The sequence below is a fragment of the Bos indicus genome, chromosome 1, assembly GCF_029378745.1.
Source record: "Bos indicus isolate NIAB-ARS_2022 breed Sahiwal x Tharparkar chromosome 1, NIAB-ARS_B.indTharparkar_mat_pri_1.0, whole genome shotgun sequence".
NCBI classification, from domain to species: domain Eukaryota; kingdom Metazoa; phylum Chordata; class Mammalia; order Artiodactyla; family Bovidae; genus Bos; species Bos indicus.
The window spans coordinates 127,886,594-127,910,634 of NC_091760.1; the positions used below are offsets into that span (position 1 = coordinate 127,886,594).

General features: G+C 44.0%; 1 protein-coding gene across 18 annotated transcripts in view; it reads right to left on the minus strand.

The window, feature by feature from the left end:
• ZBTB38 (zinc finger and BTB domain containing 38) overlaps positions 1-24,041 on the minus strand; it is a 131,202-nt gene that overhangs the window by 9,629 nt on the left and 97,532 nt on the right. For 17 of the 18 annotated variants that reach the window (XM_019961626.2, XM_019961609.2, XM_019961617.2 and 14 more), the window contains one exon: positions 15,774-22,634. The exons of the other annotated variant lie outside the window; for it this stretch is intronic. In XM_019961626.2, the coding sequence (XP_019817185.2) occupies positions 19,020-22,634 (3,615 nt within the window). In that variant the 3' untranslated portion in view covers positions 15,774-19,019. Of the gene's footprint in view, positions 1-15,773; positions 22,635-24,041 lie in introns of those variants that run through there. 18 annotated transcript variants of the gene reach the window in all.

Genomic DNA, 24,041 nt, shown 5'->3' on the forward strand with positions numbered 1-24,041 from the left:
CAAAGCAATAACAAGCCTGTGTGCCGCTAAGACCTGATGCAGCCTCATAAATAAACATAAAAAACAGAGTAGAATGGGGTCACCAGGGATTGGGATGGGAGTAAGTGGGGAGATGTTATTTCGAGTACAAACTTTCAACTAATAGATAAGTTCTGGAGATTTAATGCACAATATAATGATTATATCAACACTTCTGAATTAGAAACCTCAAAGTTGCCAAGAGAGTAGATCTTAGTTGTTCTCACCACAAAAAAGAAATATAATAATATAATAGAGGTGTTAGCTAATGCTACAGTGATGATCATATTGCAATATATAAATGTATCAAACTAACACATTGTATACCTTAAGCATATACAATCTTACATAGCAACTCTATCTCAACAAAAAATTGTTAGTAAAAAAAAAAAAAAGCTGAGCAGCAAAATTGAAGCAATCATGACAGTTTTTTTAAAAAACATTATTATTAATTTACTTATTTGGCTGCACTGGGTCTTAGTTGTGGCATGCAGGGTCCAGTTCCCTGACCAAGGATTGAACCCAGGCCACTTACACTGAGACCTCGGAGTCTTAGCTTCTGGACCACCAGGGAGGTCCCCATGATAGGTGTTGTGAGATACACTGATGCAGTGATAAGAGTAAGCAGCTCTTGTCCCCATGGGGCATGCTGGGCACTTGAAGGCCCCTCCCAGTCAACCCGCCTTCTCTGACCTGGTTTGCCTTCTCTGATCATGGTTTGCTCTCAGGGTTGGGCCTCTGCAGCCACCTTCTAATAGAGCTCCATCCCTTTAACTAGAGTTCATTCCATCAAGAGTAAACTGAGGAGGGGAACCAAGCCCTTCAGTGGGGAGTAGGGGAGGGTGGGAATTAGATTTCCTTTTCCAGAAATTGGCAATTAGAACACAGGCACAGCAGACAGTCTCTGATGGAAACTCTGCCTGTCCTGCAGAGATGGCCAGCATCTTCCACTGCAGGCAGGGAGAGGCAGAGAAGGCCAGTCAGCGCAGAGAGGACTTAATAAAGGTGACTTGAAGCAGGCACAGATATAGGGTGACAAGGAGAGACAGAAGGCTTCTACTTCCTGATTCCAGTTTTCATCCATCCTCCCTTCAATTCTGTCTTATACCTTTATCTTCCTCCCATATTCCATTTTGCTTAAACAACAAAAGACCTGTAAGACACGTGCGCTTCTCTTTAATTTGCAATCAATTCAGAGCAAAATGATTCTGAAAACTTTTGCTTGAGAGCTCGGAATTTGAATTATGTTGATTCAAACTACCAGGAATACTTAGGATGGAATGAGATCTCTTATTAGTTGGATTTTCCAGGTAAATGAGAGGTAAGCAGAAAACTCTTTTTCTGTGTGTCTCCAACCTTTGTTATAAAAATCTGCCTAAAATGCTTGTGTAAAGAAAAGATTGGAAACAACTTAATGTCTATCAGGAGACTGGTTAGAGATTCACGTAAGGGAAGAGTACCATGCAGGTCTTAAAAGAATAAGACGGATCCGTATGTCCCACCATGGAAGTTTCTCCATGATATACTATTTAAAAAAAATATATTCTCTTTTTTTAGTAATTTTATTTATGGGTGTCCTGGGTTTTTCTTGCTGTGCAGCCTTTTCTCTGATTGTGGCAAGTGGGGGCTACTCTCCAGTTGCGGTGCGTCAGTATTCATTGTAGTAGCTTCTCTTGGTTTCAAAGCAGGAACTTCCAGCATCATGGCTGACATTCAATCTCTACTAGTAGAGACTACGCACCTCCTTCTAGGACATATTGTAGAAGAATCAGTCAAAAGGACCACGAACACACGGCATTCAGCTAAGACTGAGCTGGTGACTGTGCCATATGCTTTCGTCTCTATTCCTCAGAAGTACCTGAAAAGAAGGTATTGTTTTCATCGTTTAATAGATGCAAAAGGCCCAAGTCCAGAGCTGTCACCTCTCTGATGAGAATCCACACAGAACATAAGAACCCAGATTGCTGGCAGTTCCTGGAGCTCCAATGGATATCAACTTGCTGGTATTCAAAACGACCCCTGCACCTCCCTCTTCCCTCAATGCCTTTGCTCTCTTTGAAGACTTTTTTGAGGGGAGGAAAACCTTATTCCATTCAGCATGGACATCTTGCCATTAATCACAGAGAACCACCCTGAGACTAAAGCCAGAGGAAAGCAGAGCAGAGAGAAAAGGGTGAGACAGAGGAAAGACAGGAGTGGAAGAGAAAGAATATCATTTAGCTTGAGCCCTTGGATCCAGTTTTTCTTAAAGCCAAGTATTCTGTCTATGGCAATTGAGAAGATCCAACTGACAACTGGGTATGGCGGTTGACTCAGTTTTCTTGTTCTTATGTTAAGATGTAGAAATACAGTGTGCGTGCGTGCCAAGTTGCGCGGTCATGTCCAACTCTTTGAGACCCTATAGACTACTGTAGTCTGCCAGGCTCCTCTGTCCATGGGCTTCTCCAGGCAAGAATACTGGAGCGGGTTGCCAAGCCCTTCTCCAGGGGATCCTCCTGATCCAGTGATCGAGTGCACATCTCTTTCATCTCCTGCATTGGCAGGCAGGTTCTTTACCACCAGTACCACCTGGAAAGTCCAGAAATACAGTGTGCTAGAAACCAAATCTTTTGTTTCCCACCCATCCAGGCCCTGCCCCCCACTCCCACCCCATCCCACTCCCATGGTCTGAAGGCAGGATTGGGGAATGAGGGATTAAGGGGTGGTTTCTAAAGGAAATTCAGATGCTTTAACCCTAAAAACAGAAAAGAACTCAGCAGGAAAGCCCATCCACCACATTTGAAGGACAGATGCGGGATGGGGGTTGGGGGCGGGGAGGGGGCGGGGAGAGGGCGGGGAAGACTCAGTCAGACTATCACGGCTCCTTAGAGCGGACTCTATGAAATCCATTGTGAGGGCATCTGGAAGCTGCATGATGAGCTGGTTTCCCCAGAAGATCCTTCAGAGAAACCAAAGACTCAAGGGGGTCTTTGTGAAATAATTAAAGGATTTTTGTTGCTGCTATTAAAAATCCTTTACTTCTTTAAATTAAATGAATAATTATTAACTGGTGAAAAATAGGATTTTCTCTCCAGGTTCTTCCAAAGAATAAAGATGAGGGCATCTTTAACCATGGTTGCCCCTCCATTCCGCTAGCCCAGACCTGCACAGCCTGGCTAGACGTCTGCATGCTCTGGAAATTTCCTCATGACTCAGGGGTGGGTGGTGGAAAGCCAAGAGTCTTGTTCGTTGTTTCAGATGGACACTGGCCACTTTGTTGTTCATGTGTGCTGGCTGCTGATGTCCTGTTTCTTTCTAGACTTCTCCGCCATGAAGGTGACCCATCACCCTGGTCTTCTCAAGGCTATCTTGGTTTAGCACCGCGAGACCTGCATCTTGAGAAAAAGATCCTTCCTGGATGCACCGGGCATGGCTGGTCACCCTAGAATGGAGCTCTTGATAGGTGACGTGTGTTTGAGAGTGCTGTTCTGATGCTGTCTACAGGGAGCTAAATAAGCCAGTTCTGGGCTCAGCCTGGAGGGGCTGGTTGTCTGATAGCAGGGCTGGAATATAAAATGATGATCTCAGATTGCTGTGTGGGGCCAAGGGGAGGGCCAACAGAGGTGTGAGGGGCTGTCTCCCCCAGTGCTATTAACAAGACCCTTTTAAAGGGGCTTTTTATTTATTTATTATTATTAAAAAATTTTTATTGGAGTATAGTGTTCTTGCCTGGAGAATCCCAGGGACAGGGGAGCCTGGTGGGCTGCCGTCTCTGGGGTCGCACAGAGTCGGACACGACTGAAGCGACTTAGCAGCAGCAGCTTATTTATAATGTGTTAGCTTCAGACATACAGCAAAGTAAATTAGTTTATATGTGTACATATAGCCATTCGGTTTTAGATTCCTTCCCTATGTAGGCCATTACAGAGTACTGAGTGGAGTTCCCTGTGCTATACAGCAGGTTTTTATTAGTTATCTATTTTATACATAGTAATGTGTATATGTCAATCCCAATCTCCCAATGTATCCCTCCTTTGCCTTATCCCCTGGTAACCATATGTTTGTTTCCAACATCCACAACTCTATTTCTGTTCTGTTAATAAGTTCATTTGTACATTTTATATTTAAGTATGTACGATATATTTAAATATATAAAATATATTTAATATGTTAAATATATTTAAATATTGTAAATACATGAATATATTTAAATATATATACATATAAGTGATACTATATGATATCTATCTTTCTGTGTCTGACTTACTTCACTCAGTATGGCAATCTCTAGGACCATCCATGTTGCTGCAGTAAAGGGGGCTTTTGACCTAGATATTGAGAAATGATTATGCCTGTGGATAAGGGTGGAGTAAAGGTGGGTATGGACATTTCAATACATCCCAGAGCTTGTACACAGACATTGTGATGGAAAGGCAGGCATTTTAAGGAACAGTGACAGCTACACCTCCCCCGCCCCAAACATTTGCAGGGTTGAGGGTAAGAACATAGACGGAGGTCTAGATATCAAAATATTTAAAAGTTATAAATCAGCCTAACAAGCACTTAATTAAATACACTCTATTCTCTTCCCTTGACAAACACACTCTCCCAACAACCTGAAAGGTCGAGTTTGAATTTGCAGTTCCTGTTTCTTTATTGTTTCAGGCTGGAACAAGACAGCACAAGAAGGACTGGGCCCTGGTCTTCCTCCCATTGCTTCCTACCCTCAATTCTGCTCCTTACCTCAAGGCTGGGGACCTCACGTGGACCCTAAAACTACATCCCAACTCTGTCCACATGCCCTGCAAACAGCTGCCCCTTACTGGTCCCTGGGGTCTGGGGTGGGTGACACTGGCAGAGAACAGGCCTGAGCAGATCCTGGAAGGGGACAGGGAATCTTAGGTCCTGCGTGTTCAGAGTGTGGTGTGCGGGATGGCTCAGACTCTGGGCTGGCCCATCTCTGCTGGCCCTTCAGACTCTTTGCCCTAAGGGGAGGGGGCCTCTTGCCTGGTATAAGAACAATGCTGAGTGGGTGGTGAGCGCTTTCCAGTGCCTGGAATATTGTCATATCAGCCTGAGCAATAGCAGAGGAGGAGCTGTGCTGGTTCCCACTGTGATGAGAGATGACAGAAACTGTGACCCGGAATTTTCGCCTTTGGTCTTTGGGAGGAAAAATATCAGAAAACGCCTAAGAATGGCCCACTGCTTTTCCCACTCACCGCATGTATACAGGAACTGGGCATGTCACAGTCAATGTACGACCAGGCCTTTTTTTTTTTTTTTTAATTTTTGGCTGTGCTGCGCAGTGTGTGGGATCTTAGTTCCCCAACCAGGGATTGAACCCTGCATTGGAATCATGGAGGTTTAACCACTGGATCGCCAGGGAAGTCTCAGACTTAGCCTTATGACCAAGTAAAACTGAAAGTGAAGTCGCTTCAGTTGTGTCCGACTCTTTGCAACCCCATGGACTGTAGCCTGCCAGGCTTCTGCCAGGCTTCTCCATCCATGGGATTCTCCAGGCAAGAATATTGGAGTGGGTTGCCATTTCCTTCTCCATCTGATTAAAACTGAGAAGCTAAAAATTAATAGGATGGATTTAAACAATACATTCTTTCAGGTTGTCAGAGTTGGGGAGAAGGGCTACTTGGGAACGAATCAGCTTCTCTCTGGCAACATCCCATTGCTCCAGTGAAATGAGTAAGCTTTTTGAAGTAGGGATGTCACTTTCTTGTCCTTCCATGGAGGGGCCAGGATCTACCTAAAGTAAGCGATGATGCAGATTTTCAGGGCTGTGACATTGTACAGCAGGGGGCGCTGAAGGGGCTTGGGAAACCTTCCTGAGGCTGCTCTGCTGGGTGTGTATGCTCGGTTGTGTCTAACTCTTTGGGACCCCATGGACTGTAGCCCACCAGGTTCCTCTGTCCATGGGACTTCCCAGGCAAGAATACTGGAGTGGGTTACCAATTTCCTCCTCCAGGGTATCTTCCTGACCCAGGATTGAACCTGGGTCTCTCGTGTCTCCTGCATTGGCTGCTCTAAACCTCACTTCTAACTCTCTGGTCCCAGCTGTAGGCTCCCTTTATGTCAGATTCTTTTGAGTTGATATGTAACATTTTTAGATTTCAACTACTTATAGGAAAAAATAACACCTACAGACACACACACACACACACACACACACACACATTTCCATTTCCTGATTGGAGGGAGACAAGCAGAAGTATGAAATCTTTCATTTGCCTTGGGCCACACAAGACCATATTTTCACCCTCAACATAAAAAGAGCCTTGAAATTTGACCCAATTTTTACTCTCCTCATTTCTTTCCATTCATAGTATTTTTAGAATTTCTTTTCTCCCAAATTCCTGAGAGAGAACCCCAGGAACTCTCTGGTTCTACCACGGATAACTCTGTGCTCTTGACCACCACAGCTTTTTTTGTGAGAGGTTGTGCTGTGCTCTTGGGCCCCTTTTGCCTCTTCTAGCAGGCTCTGGAATTCAGCTGCCTGGGATTAACTCTGTTTCTCCACAGTTGGGAAGCTGTAAGAGCTTGAGTAAGTGATCTAACTTCTCTGTGCCTTGGTTTTCTCTCTGGGAATGATCCCTTACAGTAGCTTGTCTCTAAAGACACCTGCCAGCAATTCCTTCCCTCCCTGTACGTGACTGCCACTCCGCTATCGAGACGTGGGGTCCAGTCCTTCACCCTATTGGATCTGGGCTGGGCTGTGACTCCTTTGATGCCCAGTGAGGTCAAGCCCTTAGCTGATTCCACCCTACCACCATCTGATTACAACTGCATGGGAGGCCTGTTCAGCTGACCCCAAACTACAGAACATGTTAAATATTAATAAGTGGTTGTTTTTTAAATTGAAGTATAGCTGATTTACAATATTGTGTTAGTTTCAGGTATACAGCAAAGTGATTCAGTTATATTTCTTCGGATTATTTTCCACTATAGGTTTTTGCAAGATACTGAATATTATTCCCTGTGTTATATAATAAATCCTTGTTGCTTATCTATTTTATATATAGTGTGTGCGTGCGTGCTAAGTCACTTCAGTCATGTCTGACTCTGTGACCTTATGGACTGTAGCCCTCCAGGCTCCTCTCTCCATGCGATTCTCCAGGCAAGAATACTGGAGTGGGTTGCCATGCCCTCCTTGAGGAGATCTTCCTGACGTAGAGATCAAACCTGCGTCTCATGTCTCCTGCATCGGCAGGCAGGCTCTTGACCACTAGTGCCACCTTGGAAACCCCTTGCGTATAGTCGTTTGGATCTCTTAACCCCGTACTCCTAATTTATCCCTTCCTTTCCCCTTTGGTAACCACAGGTTTGTTTTCTATGCGAATCTGTTTCTATTTTGTATATAGTTTTATTTATTTTTTTTAGAGTCCACATGTAAGTGATATCATATAATATTTGTCTTTCTCTGTCTGAACTACTTCACTTAGTATGATAATCTCTAGGTCCATCCATGGTGCTGCAAATGGCCATATTTCATTCTTTTTTATGGCTGAGTACTATGCCCTTATATATGTTCCACATGGTCTTTATTTGTTCCTCTGTTGATGGGCATTTGGGTTGTTTCCATTGGCTATAATAAATGGTTGTTTTAAGCCACTAAGTTTGGTGGCACTGTGCAGCAAAGTGACTACACTGAACATTAACGGAGATAATAACAATTATGTCTCCCTCACAGGATGGATATTAGGATTAGATGAGTTAATATTTGTTAGAGGCTCAGAATAGTGCCTGGCAACACTAATTGCCATATGAGAACATACTGAATGAAAAAGTGAATGACATAGGCCCCTGAAGAAATGTATTATAGTTTCATGCTAATAAACACCCTTTTTGAGGAAAGCACAATAGTTACCATTCCAGTCCTTGGTCTTCCAAAAAATACCTTAGTCAGTGTAAAGTCTGTTGATGGTGTAAACAGTATCATAAAAGCCCAAAGGCTCAGTGTTTGTCCCATGATCCTGAGCCTGAACAAGTCGCTGGCTTTCCCTATGCCTCCACGGCCACAGCTTTTAAATGAAGACAGTGGTCATAGCTACCACAATCGGACTGATAAGAGGGCAGATATGAAAATGGTTGTGAAAGAGTTTTGAAGAACATAGATTTTTTGCTGTTGTGCAACAAATATTTATTAAACATTGCTATTTGCTATAAACCCTGTTCTTTTGAAAAATTAACTTATTTTATCATCTTCAGCTAGTAGTTCCCTCGGCTTCCTTAATTTAGGGCTTCCCTGGTGGCTCAGATGGTAAACAATCTGCATGCAATGCAGGAGACCCGGGTTCGATCCCTGGGTCGGGAAAATCCCCTGGAGGAGGAAATGGCAACCCACTCCAGTATTCTTGCCTGGAGAATTCCATGGACAGAGGAGCCTGACGGGCTACAGTCCATGGTGTCACAAAGAGTCAGACATGACTGAGTGACTAACACTGTCACCTTCTATTTTAAACTGAGGTACAACACTGTACTAATTTCAGGTGTACAACATAACGATTCGACATTTATACTATTAGGAAGGGGGAATTTCACCCCCCTGCCTCTCTTGAGTTCTGGTGGCAGGACTGATAATAAAATTGACCTAAGAAAGATTAATCGGAGAAGGCGATGGCACCCCACTCTAGTACTCTTGCCTGGAAAATCCCATGGACGGAGGAGCCTGGTAGGCTGCAGTCCATGGGGTCGTGAAGGGTTGGACACAACTGAGCGACTTCACTTTCCCTTTTCACTTTCATGCATTGGAGAAGGAAATGGCAACCCACTCCAGTGTTCTTGCCTGGAGAATCCCAGGGATGGGGGAGCCTGGTGGGCTGCTGTCTATGGGACACGACTGAGTCGGACACAACTGAAGCGACAGCAGCAGCAGCAGCAGCAAGAAAGATTAATAGGAGAAAAAGGAACAAATTTCAATTCATGTGTGTGGAGGCCTCATAGAAATAGGACCGAAGAAGTGGCCAAAATGGACAGCTTTTATACTTTTTACATACAGGACAAAGAAACTTGGGCTTTGTGTTCTCAGTGAAGAATCTAAATGGAGTTCGAGCTTGGAGAAGGGAATTTAAGAAGTGACAAGGTTTGCTTACACACAGGCTTCAAGGATGGAGTTCCCTGTCTCCGGCAATAAGGTTGTCCTTTTACCTCCAGACACAGGGGGTGCCCTTCTCATTTGAGAGCTTTATTTCCTGCTTCCAGGGAGACAGAGAGGAGGGTCAGCATGTCCCACTTGCTTTGGCTGTTTCTTAAGTAACTTTAATTCAAAATAATCAACATGCCATTGTGGCTTATTTGGGGATGGCCTGTCCTGCGCCCAGCAGTGCATACAGCAAAATGATCATCACAATAAATCTAGTTACCATTCATCACCATACATAGTTAATTTTTTTTTCTCATGATGAGAACGTTTAAGATCTACTCTTGGGACTTCTTTGTGGTAGTCCAGTGGTTAAGACTTTACCTTTCATTGCAGAGAGGTGAAGTTTCAATCCCTGTTGAGGAGCTAAGATCTCACATGCCTCACAGTCATAAAACCAAAACATAAAACAGAAACAGTGTTGTAACACATTCAATAAAGACTTAAAATAACATCAAAAAATTCTTAAAAAAAAAGATCTACTCTCTTAGACCATGTCCGAAGCACTGGAGACACAGCAGTGAAGAAAACAGAGAAAACACCTAGAAAAATATTAAAACCTGGAAACTTACAAGTCTAAGCATTCGCTAAGTAGAACATAGATTCTTTAACCTTTACTGAGACACCCCATGTCTGACCCTCCATTTGTGTTTATCAGACACTGAGGTCTGTATTTCTTTCAATTAAACCCCAGCTCCACAGTTGTTAGGCTTCCCTGGTGGCTTAGTGTTAAAGAATCCACCTGCCAATGCAGGAGTTGCTGGTTTGATCCCTGGGTTGGGAAGATGCCCTGGAGAAGGAAATGTCATTCTTGCCATTCCGGTATTCTTGCCTGGGAAATCCCATGGCATGCTATCATCCATGGGATCCCAAAAGAGTCAAACACAACTTATCAATTAAATAACACCCACCAGCATGCTTCTTGGCTATAACCAGTCTCTTGCCAGTCTCTTCAACTCCCTTGCCTCCTCATCCTGTTCGACTCAGGTGGAATCTCAATCTTCAGATCTTAGTTGCCTTTGCCTGTTTTTCTTCTCCCCTTCAGAGCTAAGCATCTTGACAGAAGAGCCTCACTCACTGTCTGCACCCCCATTCTTGCATCCACCCCTCATTCCTGCCTGCACCACCACACTGGAGCCACTCATGTCAAGATTACAAGTTGAGACCCTAGAGCAGGCTCATATCTGCCACCAATGACATCGTATTGGTGGCTTAAAATCATCCACTGTGGGCGTATTTACACCACAGAAATTGACACATATTATAAATCTAGGACTTCCCTGGTGGCTCAGACGGTAAAGCATCTGCCTACAACGAGGGAGACCCGGGTTCAATCCCTGGGTTGGGAAGATCTCTTGGAGAAGGAAATGGCAACCCACTCCAGTATTCTTGCCCGGAAAATCCCATAGACGGAGAAGCCTGGTAAGCTACAGTCCATGGGGTCGAGAAGAGTCGGATACGACTGAGCGACTTCAGTTTCACTTTCCCCATTAAAGAGCCAGGGTTACCATTTACCAGGACATCCCTGCCAGTCACCTTCCTGTTGCTGAGGGTGAAAGGGCACTTCCTAGACTTTCCTTACTTGGCTTTATATTCATTCGACACAACTGACCATGCTTTCCTTTCTTAGAGGTTCTTCATCTCTGGCTTCCTAGCTGCCACTCCCTCAGTTTTCCTCTGACTTCTCTGACACCATCTTTGCCTCAGCCTCTTATAATAGGCTCTTACTTAACTCATCTTTCACATATTGGTGTTTTCTGAGATTCTGTCTTTTCCTATAGAAGCTTTATAGAGGACATCTTATATTCCCATAGTTTCTACAATTATGAATTCAAAAGGTTAGCCTTACCCCTTCTTAGCCCTCCTTCCCAGACCAGTCCAACAAGCCCTGCTGATTCTGTCACCTAAATGCAAGTGTTAGTTGCTCAGTTGTGTCCAGTTCTTTGCGACCCTATGCACTGTAGCCTGCCAGGCTCCTCAGGCCATGGGATTTCCCAGGCAAGAACACTGGAGTGGGTAGCCACTCCCTTCTCCTCGGGATCTTCCCAACCCAGAGATCAAACCTGGGTTTCTGCATTGCAGGCAGATTCTTTACCACCTGAGCCACCAGGGAAGTCCCTCAATAGCTCTCAAATCCTCCCCTTTTCTATCTTTACTGTCTATATGTAACCCATGCCATCATCTCCAGCTTGGACCATGGCAATAGCTTCCTAACTGCTCTATTCCTGCTTCCTACCCTCCTCCAGTTTGTGCTCTACATTTCAGTGACAGTGACTTTTTAACAACACAAAACTGATGACAATACCTCCTTTTGTCCCAATCTGCTGGAAACAGATCAGTGGTTTCCCGCTGATCTGAGTGTAAGATCAAAGTCCTTAGTGTGATCTGGGAGGGCCATGTGGACTGGCTGTGGTCCTCCAGTCTCATCTCAGATCCATCTCTCTTGTCTTCTGGCCACCACTGGTTCCAGGGCACCCTGTTCGTTCTAGAGGCAGACTTTTGTATTGTATTCCACCTGGAAACTCTCTCCCATTTCAACTCTCATTCATCCCTTAGACTTCAGCTCAGAAATTACTTCCTCAAGGATGTCTTCTCTTGAACTCCCAGACTTGGTTAGGTCCCCCCATCAAATATCCCCATAACAATATGTATCTATTCTTTATAGCACTTACCATAGTTGTAATTATTTAGCGTATTATGTTTTTCACTAGATCACAAATTCCAGGGACCAGTGGTTTCACCCACTCTCGGATTCTCATTACTTGGCTCAAATATGTTTTGAGTGAATGAAACATAACTTGCAGATACATACCTGAAGACTGTCCTCTGTTACAAACTTCTGATCTGTGTATCTAGTTGTCTATTGGCAACTCCATCCTTCCAATTGCTCAGGCCCAAAGCTCAGAGTCATTCTTGACTGTTCTGTTTTCCTCATCCACTTAAATGGATTTAAGTCCATTTTCAGGACTTAAATCACCTGCAAATCCTATCTTCAGTACATCCCTAAGCTCAGCTGGACCATACAAACCTCCCTAGGAAGTTGTCTTGCTGCTTCACAGGTACTGAGAAACTCTTTAGGATCTAATTTCCTCAAAAATAAATTTCAGGGACTTTCCTGATGGTTCAGTGGTTAAGAATTCACCTTGCAATGCAGGCAACTCAGGTTTGATCCCTGGTTGGGGAACTAGGATCCCACATACTGCAGAGCAACTAAGCCCAAGTACCACAACTAAGACCCAGTGCAGCCAAATAAATATTAAAAATAAATAAATTACAAAGGGGGAAAAAGCGATGGGGGAACCAAAGATTAAAAGATACTTAGCTATATCAACCAGTTGTAGTGTGGGACCTTATTTGGATGCTGATTCAAATTGTAAAGACGATTATGACAATTATAAGAATATTCAGAAATTTTAATGAATGAATTTGATAATATTAAGGAATATTATTTTTGAAGGTGTGATAATAGTATGGTTATATTAGAAATGCTTATTTTTTTTAAAAAAAGATATATTCTGAAATATTTCGACAAAATAGTATGATGTCTGGGATATGCTTCAAAACAATACAGTACAGAGGGGAAGCAGGTGAGGGTATAGGTAGAACAAAATTGGCTACGAATGGTGGATTGTTGGAGTTGGATGATGGGTAGATACACTGGAGTCCACCATAGTATTCTACTTCTGCATGTTTGAAATTTTTTAAATTCAAGATTAAAAACAGTCTATCCAGAATGTGACCTAGTCCATTTTCATTGCTCCCATTTTTGTCCAGGCTACTGTCATCTCTCCTGTGTGCTGTCTCAGCCTCTCATCTGATTTCCCCACCCCAACCCGTCCTGTGGTCTGTTCACTGAACTTCGGGAGGGTGAGCCTTTAAACACATCAGATGGTTTCCTCTCTGTTTAAGCCCTGCAATGGCTTCTCATCTTGCTTGGACCTGTGATTCATCTCTCTGACTTCATCTCCTAGCACTCAGACCCTCATGGGCTCCTCCAACCCCCACTATGGCCCTTCTGCTTTCAGACAGAAAAAAAGAAAACAAACCACTCTTTGGCCAGACCCATGAGGCCCTAGTGATGTGCCCTTAGCACACCTCTCTTGACTCACCACCACAAAGGTGATGAGTCACCACCCAGGCTTTTGGGGCAAAATACATTCACTCCTAGCTCTTTTTAATCAATTCTACTTGGACCTGCTCACACTAGGAAGCCCAAGCTCTGTAAGCCCCAGCTCAGTGCCAACGCTCCCTGCTTTGGTTCTGAGTCCCTAGGAGCTCAGGGCTTATTTTGTAATCATCTATTGCCTCCTTCCCTGGACTCAGATTCCTTGAAGTCACAAGTTACCCCTTTTATCTCTGTAGCCGTAACCTTGACAAAATCCCGGATACTGAAAATTAAACATATTTTGAATAAATGAAATAAAATTCTTCATAAAATTCTTCTTTACAGCTTTTAAATATAACAAAGTGTCTTGTAACTGGAATAAAATACTCCTATGATTCCCAGGTGGTGCTAGTGGTAAAGAATCTTGCCAATGCTGGAGATGTAGGTTTGATCCCTGGCTTGGGAAGATACCCTGGAGAAGGGAATGGCGATTCACACTAGTATTCTTGCCTGGAAAATTCCATGGACAGAGGAGCCTGGTGGGCTACAGTTCATGGGGCCACAGTTGGACATGACTGAACATATAATGACACAAAAAGTCATAACCTTAAAAATTATTGAAAAAGATGCTCTTCTCAGTAAAACATACTAAATAGAATTAGTTGGTATCTCAGACGTCATAAAGGAAATAATAAAAACGTAATCCCATTTCTGCTATAAACAGTTTTTCCAAATCTAAATTTGGAGTATTTAGTTTTAAAAACTGCACACCAACTCAACTCGCCTGCTCACTTGCTTGAATATTCAGGGTCAAAGGCTGCAAACTGGGGAGGGAAGAAGAAAAGGAGGGGCTAAGAGGGGTTAGATTAACAGAGGCCACAATGCGGGTGTGAGTTGAGGAGTTTTCAGATAAAAGAGCTTGAAATGGGAAGAACTATTGTCCCCACAAAGAGGAATAGATGGAAACAGGGAGTGGAGTAAAATCAATCAATCGGAGGTAAGAAAGAGGAAAGTGAGCAATAAGGATGAAAAGCCCTGAAGTCATTAAAAGGATATGTACAGGGGCTTCCTTAGCAGTCCAGTGGTAAGACTTCACCTTGCAAAGCAGGGCATGTGAGTTCGATCCCTGGTCGGGGAGCTAAGATCTCACATGCCTCAATGCAAAAACAAACAAACAAAAAAAACTACCCAAAACATAAAACAGAAGCAATACTGTAAAAAATTCGATAAGGATTTTTAAAAAATGGTACACATCAAGAAAAATCTTAAAAAGGATATGTACAAACAGGACTGCTTTGTGTGATTTGTTTTTATGGTTTTAATCTAGTTTCTCAACGGTTACAAATGCTTTCAATAATAATTATTCTGTTTTGATAGATAAAATTAAGTTCCTTTTAGCAGACAGTAGTTATAGAATTTTTGGAGAATTTGGTTTGGGTTGCCCTTCAAATACAAAACTGATGCTGTGGACCAGCAATCAGGGCTGGACACTTGAGCTGTTTTCCCTGTGCTGCTGATGGGTTATATTGCCTGAGCCTCTGGCTCTCCTGTCACATTACCCATTGTGACTAATTGCCTGTATTTGCAGATAAGTAGCTAAGGTTGACGGAGAAGGCAATGGCAACCCGCTCCAGTACTCCTGCCTGGAAAATCCCATGGACAGAGGAGCCTGGTAGGCTGCAGTCCGTAGGGTCTCTAGGAGTCGGACACGACTGAGCCACTTCACTTTCCTTTTTCACTTGCATGCATCGGAGAAGGAAATGGCAACCCACTCCAGTGTTCTTCCCTGGAGAATCCCAGGGACGGGGGAGTCTGGTGGGTTGCCATCTATGGGGTCGCACAGAGTCGGACACGACTGAAGCGACTTAGCAGCAGCAGCAACAGCAGCTAAGGTCAGGAGTATGATCTGCGATGACAGGACAGATTTTTTTATGTGAAAAATGGCTAGTTTACAACAGCATTAAATCATAATTTCACTCCACATTAAAAAAAGTTTACAAACTTTTACCAACTGACTTCATAGAGCAATATCCTCACATACAAGAGTTGACCAAACGCCCCAAGTATTGAGGCCTCAGTAAGAAAACCAGAGTAGAGTCGGGGGAGCCGACCCTACTACGGCCTCCTTACAGCTGAGAATGTGACAGCTACCACCACAAGCTGCACGACTTGGTCAGGTCTCTTCCTCTCCCTGCTCAGTTTACATTGAGCATTTCCCTCTAAGATGCAGAGAAGGAACAAAAGCCTGGGCTTTGGAGTCAGGCGGCCAAGGGTTGGGATCCTGGCTGGCTGGCTGTGGGATCTTCTCAAAGTCACTTATAAAATGCAGATAAAGAAGTCTATTGCCCAGGGTCGTTGGGAAAGGACTGAATGAGATAGACCGTGGCAAGAATGCTGCCAAATACCTGGGAGTTAATACGTGAAACCTGTTTTCTGTGGATGACTGGAGCAGAATACTTCCAACACTCAGGTTTACCATAATAGCAGGCCTATCCAAAGCACTAAATGATAACAAGATTTCAGTCTCTTTTATTCTGCTTTTTTTTAATGTCATATTCCATTTGAGTCCTAAGCATGTAAGCAGGTACCATGGAATGTAAACAAGTGAGGAAACAGAAATATACTGAATGAATCATATGTGAAACAACGCTGTGACTCATACAAATGAAATTGCTGCTTGGCTACACAAAAGAATTAACACTAAAATGTTTAAAAAGAGACAACATAAGAATGAGCTATTTTAATCAAGCAAAAACAAATTTATATCCATTAGTTCTAAAAATAAAATTAGACTTTTCCAACCCTTAACATCTGCATTTAATAATATCTTCTAACCAAAATACAGATGCTAAAACAGCAAATTACAATATATCTTGTACAGCATACAGTATGTTTCACTGTTCACACTTACTTTAACTCTAGTTGGTCGTTATGTACTCAATGCATAAACATCACTTCGAATAAAATTTTCACAATTAACAAAAAGTGTGACAAGGCTGTCTTAAAACGGCTCTGCTATAAATTGTATAGAATATACAGAATTACAAAGTCAAGTATTTTTTATCAAAATATACACCCCTCCCTGAAACTAACACAAGCTATCAACATTTTAAACGAATAATACAATTATAGAAAATATTTGCAAAATTATTTTTTCATGTATAAATATTCTGCCATATTTACTTTGGTCTAGAATTATTAGCATACAAGTCCACTTAAAAAATATCCACATGGAAGGGCTGGGAGACATCGTTACATGTAATCATTTTATATTTAGAGTTACTTCAAATCAAAATGACTGAAATACACAGTAATTCTTGATTCATAATCCTGACTGAAATAAAACAAATTGGTAGATCACAGGATTGCTTATTCAGTTTTCTAATTATCAATTCAAAATGATTTGCATAAGCCCTTTGTGACTATCTCTTTAACAAAACCCAAATGAATGGTTCAAGTGTACATATATACAATGTATAAAATAAAGTTGAACTCATCTGCATTTTTCCATTTTCCTCTATTACATAATACTGTTTGTAAGTGAAAGTAGATGAACAAAAGATAAATGCAAATACAATATTGGGGTTATTTAACAACAAAGTACTACAGTATAAAAAGATCAGCTTTGATTATGTCCTTTTCTGGGTGTTGAGATGCTTTCTGGTCCACCCCAATCCATATGAAGTCTTCTTTGTGGAGACATCACAACACTTGAAGAGAGAACCCGGAGTCCTTCAAGCCATTTCTTCACAATGGTAATCTAGTAACCTTGGGTTTCCAGCTGTCAAATCCTGTGAACACGAATGGCTGCAAGTCATCCTTGAACTGGGTTCCAGATTCTGCTCATACTGGTGTTCTGGTATCAAATGGGTAAGAATGTTTTCTCTCTCCCTCCTATTCTGGCAGTTTAAAAAGTTAAAGAATCGTGATTTCCAGCTTCCCAGGAACCTAGTCCACGTGACGGAATATTCTATAGGGGGGTTAGACTTTGAGGGCAGTGTTGATGGTGTGGGTCAAAGAATAAGAACATTAAACACAGAAATGGGTTTTTAGCAAGGGGGCTGAAAGTGGCTCAGTCGTGTCCGACTCTGCAACCCCATGGACTATACAGCCCATGGAACTCTCCAGGCCAGAACACTGGAGTGGGGAGCCTTTCCCTTCTCCAGGGGATCTTCCCAACCCAGGGACTGAACCCAAGTCTCCTGCATTGCAGGTGGATTCTTTACCAGCTGAGCTACAAGGGAAGCCCAAGAATACTGGAGTGGGTAGCCTATCCCTTCTCCAGCAAATCTTCCTGACCCAGGAATTGAACCAGGGTCTCAGTTGTCTGCAAACATGAAGACAAGGCATCTGACTTGTGAATATATTCTATATATTTTTGAAGCATGTAAGTCATGGAACCTCGTCACTTCACATTCTATCTCCCCACCCTCCAAAGACAAAGCTCCATTTGAGGCAAGGAAGGTCATCACTTCCTACCCACTCAAGTCATTATTGGGTGGGGCAGGGGTGTGTGTGTTTCTGTTGTCCTTTATTTATTTTTTAAATAGTATATGCTTGTGGGCTGCATGATTTCCAAGAAGGCTGACAATTGTAGGGATTAGGCTTTCTGTCGCTTTCAAGTGCCTGGGAATTCACCACCACACGTGTGCCTTGCACTTAATTTCCAAGACACTCCTTCAGTGATACAGGAGATGCTAGGTTTTACTTGAACCCTTGAGAATAGTTAAATCTATCTGGAAAGACCTCCACGTCCATGGCCTTGTGATGGATGGAAGACTTCAGGGAGTTTCAGAAGAATTTGACCTTTTTTCATTTTCTGAAGTGAGGCCACTAGAAAGTAATACACAGCACAGCACAGGTAATCACAAGTAACTTCTGGGAAGGTTCTCCCCCGTGGATAAGGCATGACCTATGTTTTTTGGGACTTGAGAAGACCGGTTCTAGTAACAGCTCAGCCATAACTTCAAGAGAACAGCATTCCATCTAAAAGCATACACATGCTCTGAAGTCATACTCAAAATGCTTCCTACTGATTTTTACATCAGTTCTCATTATTTGCAGATCTATTGCTCATCATTATAATTCGCTACAGGGGACATGGACAGTTAAAAGTTATAGTGCTTTATATCTGTATTTTACAAGGTTTGTGTTGCAGAAAAGTAGTTCTAGATAACGTATGAATGTCCTACTTGGGTTACTCATTTCACAAGTATTTTCAGCTATACTATTATTTCATATGTACCCATTAATTTAAACAATTTTTAATAGTGCAGAAGCTGGATGAGAATAATGACTGTCATAGCTCATTTACCTTTTAACATATTTATGAAGGTGACATTTTCATGATATCTGACCCTTATATCTCCAGTTACTAAAGACAGTTCAGCAGCCAGCTCCTCTGAGCACTCACCAGAAAGTTTTAAATTACACTAAAATTAAACTCTTTTTTTCTCCCACTGGCAAAAATATCACAACTTAGAACTTCATAAACTTTCACAAGACACTTGGGATACTGGAAGATTCGGCTATTTTGTTTTTGTGTACTTCGCATGAGGTTAATGCTAAAACCCAGAGAGGATATTAGGATCCTTCTTCTGGAATTTGAACAAATGAGATTTTCTTTGTTACATTTCACTCCTTCATAGCTGTTAAGTGAACAAAACTAAACAGAAACAAAAGAAACATCTAACTAAAAAAAAAAAAACAACAAAAAAACCCCCACCAACTTGTATTCTCAAAGGTTTTTTTTCCCCTAAGGATCTCCATTCAAAGGACATTATCAACAACGGTTTGTACATTATCCTTTTGCTCAGTACCTTCCGAATCAATGAAATGTGGATTCTCCAGGGGACTGGAGTTTTCGTGGCCCATGTCACCTTCCGTTTTCTCCTGCTGACTGGGGCTTTTGAACAAGTGTTTCTTCTGGTGCATTCCCAGAGCAGCAGCTGTTTTGCAAATTTTGGGGCACTGGAAGCAGGCATAGCCCTTCCCGTTATGCTCCCTGATATGCCTCTGCTCGTGATTCCTTTTCGTGGACAGATACAAAAAACTCTGAAAGCAGAACTGACAGTGGTATCGTTTTTCTCCCGTGTGGATCCTTTCGTGGATTTTGAGGGTCTCGTTCAAAGTGAAGGCCTTGTTGCAGTACTGACAGACGAACTCCTTCACGCCCAGGTGGATGCGCTCATGCTTCTGGAGGTTGCCGTGCACGGAGAAGCACCGGCCGCAGGTCTTGCACTGGTATGGCTTCTCTCCCGTGTGGCACCGCATGTGCATTTTGAGGGTGGAGGGGCTCTGAAACTGCTTGGCACAGAGCTCACATGCGTAAGGCCGGGCCGTGAGATGCCGGTGGGGCCTCCCTTGGCTCCCGGCCCCTGAGGCTTTGTCTCCGTCGTCGCAGAGTTCACACTGCAGCTTAGGCATCTCTTTGTTTTCCTCTTCCTCGAAGGCCTTCTCCTGCGGAGCCTTGCCCACCACTGCACAGTCCAGGTCGGCCGGGTATCTACACTTACTGCTCGGGCTCCTGTTTTCATGCTCCTTCCTCCAGTTGGCCTTCCTCATTTTTCTCAACTGTCTGGATTTCTTCTTGGGTTTGTAGTTGTAGTACGGGCGCCACGGTTTGTCCGTGGAATCCTGGTCACTGGCATCGTCAAACATCTCGCTCATCTCCATGCACTCGGACTGGCAGAGCCCGAGAGGGTTGTCCCCGTTGGCTTCCTGGTCGCTCTCCTGGGGCAGCGTCTCCTCCGGCGTTTGATACTTGGGTCTCCGCCCTCTCTTATAGAACAGTTTAGAGCCGAGGATGTGCCTCTTCACAATGGCTTCATTTCCGATTTTCACCGTTATTTGACAAAGGGGTGCGACGTTGCTGTTTGTGGAGGTTCCAGGGAGAGCGGGCTTTGCGATGTAGGTTTCAATTTTACTCGTTTCTTTAATGGTATTTGTAGTTTTGCCCAGTGAGCCTCCAGGATCAGCAGTGAATTTGGACTCCTCTGGTACTTCTCCCCTGCTACACGGGCCGGCTTTCTTTTTCTCCTTCATGCTCTTGGGTCTGCTGACGGCCCTCCCAACTTTGTCTGGCTCGGCGGGCTTGCCATCCTCTTTTGGGGTCTGACTGACAGTCTGGTCTGAAGGAGCTCCTCTGGGGTTGCGGCTGGTCATGGCAGCAATGGCATTGCTGTGCATTATCACCGATGAAAACTGGCTGCTGTGCACGATGACCGAGGGGGCTGAGCCACTGTAGCTGATCACAGAGGTGGAGTTCTCACTGCCGTTACTCACAGCCAAAACTGGCACATCCCCTGCTCGGGGGTCCGAACTGACAGCGTTTTCAGTGGAAGAAACCGACACCTCTGTGGAATAAAAGTTATTGTCCAGATCCACTTTTAACTCTCCCCTCTCACCCCATTTGGTACCTTCTGCGTTTTGCATACTGGCCGAAGTGGGCACGTCCTGACGTGCTGGTGTTTCCAATGGGATGGCTGGACTGTTGGTCAAGGTGTTTACACTGTCCTGGAAATTCAGAGTAGGTAATTCAGAGCTGTGTGGATTCTGAATAACATAGGGACCAGGTGCAGGCTCATTTAGCTGACTGTTTTCTCGAGCATTTTCATAGGAAGAATGTCGGTAGCTCTTGTAAGGAGCCCTCTTGCATTTCATGGGCAGGAGCCTGTAAAGTTTATATGGATAGACACTAGGCTTCAAGCCTCCATTTGCTGTTTTCTTACTGATGGAAAGTCTGTGATCGATGGCATGGAAAGACTTCTGGTGGTTTTTGAGTATATAGTAGGTCATGAATGTCTCCAGGCAGAAAATGCACTGATACCGCCTTTCCCCTGTGTGCCAAATCTCGTGTCTTGTCCTGTACTCAGCCAAGGCAAACACTTTGTTGCAGTAATGGCAAGGATATGTTCTCCTCCAGGAGTGAACATTTGCATGTCTTCGGAGGCTGGATAAAGTCACATAACTGCGTTTGCACACCACGCAGCTGTAGAGCATTTGCCCATTAACAAATTTAACTATGTGTTCTGTTTCTGGCAGCGTACTCCCGGGACTGGAAAAGTCACCAATCCTATTCTCAGCTAATAAAGGTTCTGGACCTGTGAATGAACTTCCATTCTGCCCGATGGTGGGATAGTTTTCTAAGAAGCGCTGATTCCCTCCAGGAACGGGCATGTGGCTGGACCTCATGCAGATCTGCTCATGCCGATCCAGCCTGTTGAGGGTGCTGAACTGCTTGTTGCAGTGCTTGCACACCAAGGGCTCCTGGGTCGGCTTGTGAAGCTGCATGTGGGCGCTGAGCAAAGTGCTGCTCTCGAAAGATTTGGAACAACAGCTGCAGTTGTAAACGAGAGGCGGCACCTCGGCGGCTGGCGGCCCAGGGACATCAGAGGATTTATTTCCCTCCGCCCTGGGAAATTGGACCTCTCCTTCGTTGTGGCTGGGGGATTTTGAAAGGGAAAGAACTGCAGCTGGCTGCGGACTTTCTTCTTGACGCACCTCCAAGTTGCTTGCTGGAGGGGGTGGTATATTTTCTGGAGTGGAATCTGATTCCTGGGGTACGGAGAGTGTCTTTGGCTTTCGGCATGTTTTCGGTTTTGCTGCAACAGCTTCAGAGTTCTCCTTCCCTGTTTTCGCAGGTGAGCTGCTGTCCTGTTCCCGGGCAGGCTGACTTCTGTAAGCCTCAGCCACGGAAGACACGGCAGACACGGCGTAGGAGTGCTCGGCGAGGGTGCGCACGGGCTCCACCTCGTGGCAGACGTCAGTCCTCTCCAGGCAGAGGCTGGTGTTCCTCATGGAGTCGGAGACCTTTTTGAAACTTGCTCTCAAGTCCAGAGGGGAGAACATGTTATTACTGTTTTCTGTTTCGATGATGGAAAATGCATTTGTGATCCTTGGCCCATTAGTGATGGCTGGTTCTTCATGCCTTTTTTCATTTTTTTCTTCCTTAACCACTCCCTTCTCAGTAATGCAGAATACATAGGGACCCGGGGAATTGGAGAAGTTGCGATCAGTAAGATCTTCCAAGAAGGATATTCCCAGCTTTTTCCCAGCAGCTGCGAGATCAGTGACAGTTTCCTGTCTCTTGACGACGACTGTGGAGCTGTAGATATAATTGAGGATTTCTGTAAACACTTCAGCTTTGAGATCGTCCAGCTCCAGGACGTGGCTGGAAATACAGATGGTATGGCTCCAAAAGATGTTTTTGAAATAAAGGCTTGAAGCAGCCAGGACATTGCTGTGGGCTTTAAACTTGGTGTCTTCCACAATGATAGTGACATCACACAAAATGCCCCGAATGCGCTGCTCGTTTAAGATGGAGAGCACTGTGTCGCTGTGTAAGTTGTCCTTGAGGTCCCTGGAAAGGGACATGACTGTCATCTAAAAGAAGAAGAGAGAAGTGGTCAGAGATAAAGGTCCTTCCATGAGGAGCTCTTTGGTGTATAGGCTATTTTTGATTTCTTTGAAAATCTTACTTTATGTATGAAAATACAGAGTTTTGTAGTCTTTGTTTCTTTTTAATCTCATTTCGTTGTTGCTCCAAAGACTTGGAGTCAACCTTAGAAGCTTAATCTTTATCTTGCCCCAGCCTGTTTCTCATACCATTGCTCACAGTTGTTATAGTTGGAAATCCTCCCAGAACTTTTTCTCTGACTTTCTCCAAAGTTGTAGGCTACATATACATGTCCAAATTTGGTGTTGGGGGGGGGGCAGGGTAAGGTTCCCTGATAAATGTTAAGGGTCTCATCATCACTCAGGGCTGCTGTGTTCAATTCTTAGAATCAGGCAATGTCATGGTCCCATCACAAGACTGCTGTCTATTTCTGATGATCCACCCTAATGATTTGATCCAAACATAGCCAGCAATGCAGGAGACCTTGGTTCGATTCCTGGGTTGGGAAGATCCCCTGGAGAAGGAAAAGGCTACCCACTCCAGTATTCTGGCCTGGAGAATTCCATAGGCTGTATAGTCCATGGGGTCGCAAAGAACTGGACACGACTGAGTGACTTTCACTTTCACCTTAGTTCATGAAGCAAGAAAATTATTTAAGTTTTCCTTAACTAAGCAGTGTGTGTGTGTGTGTGTGTGTGTGCGTGCGTGCACGCGCGCATGCCCTCAGTCATGTCTGACTCTTAGTGACCCCAAGGACTGTAGCCTGCCATGTTCCTCTGTCCATAGGATTTCCCATGCAAGAATACTGGAGTGGGTTGCCCTTTTCTGCTCCAGAGAATCTTCCCCACCCAGGGTCTCCTGCATTGCAGGTGGAGGCTTTACTGCTGAGCCACTGGGGAAGCTGAAGCAAGCAGTATCTGTAACTAAAGGTATTGGCTGCTCAGGGAAGAAGCAAGAACTGGAGGAATCATTCCTCATCTGTGGCTCTGAAAGGTCTCTCAGTGGAAAGTCTTGGTCTGCATGACTGAGTCTGACCACCAGGGGCCCCCCACCCTCTGCACTACTGGCCTGTATGGGGACCCATCTCATTCCTCTGATTTCCCTTTTATCATAGCCATAGTAGACTGGGGTGTTCAAAAATAACTCTGTGAGGTACTAAAGGCAACCAAAATGGAAACAAAACACAAAACCAGAGAAGTATGTTTCTGAGTTTATAATACTGTCTAGTCACAGGTTCTTAAATTAGCACAATTTAAAGGCACGGTGGCTCTTGCTCTGGTCTGAGGATCCCGCTCCTGTTGTACTCAGGTCATATTATTCTCTATGTTCTATAATGAGCCTGGGTTGGCCAGAGCCTACCCACTACTGTTCTAGTGAGGGACAGTCCAAAGCAC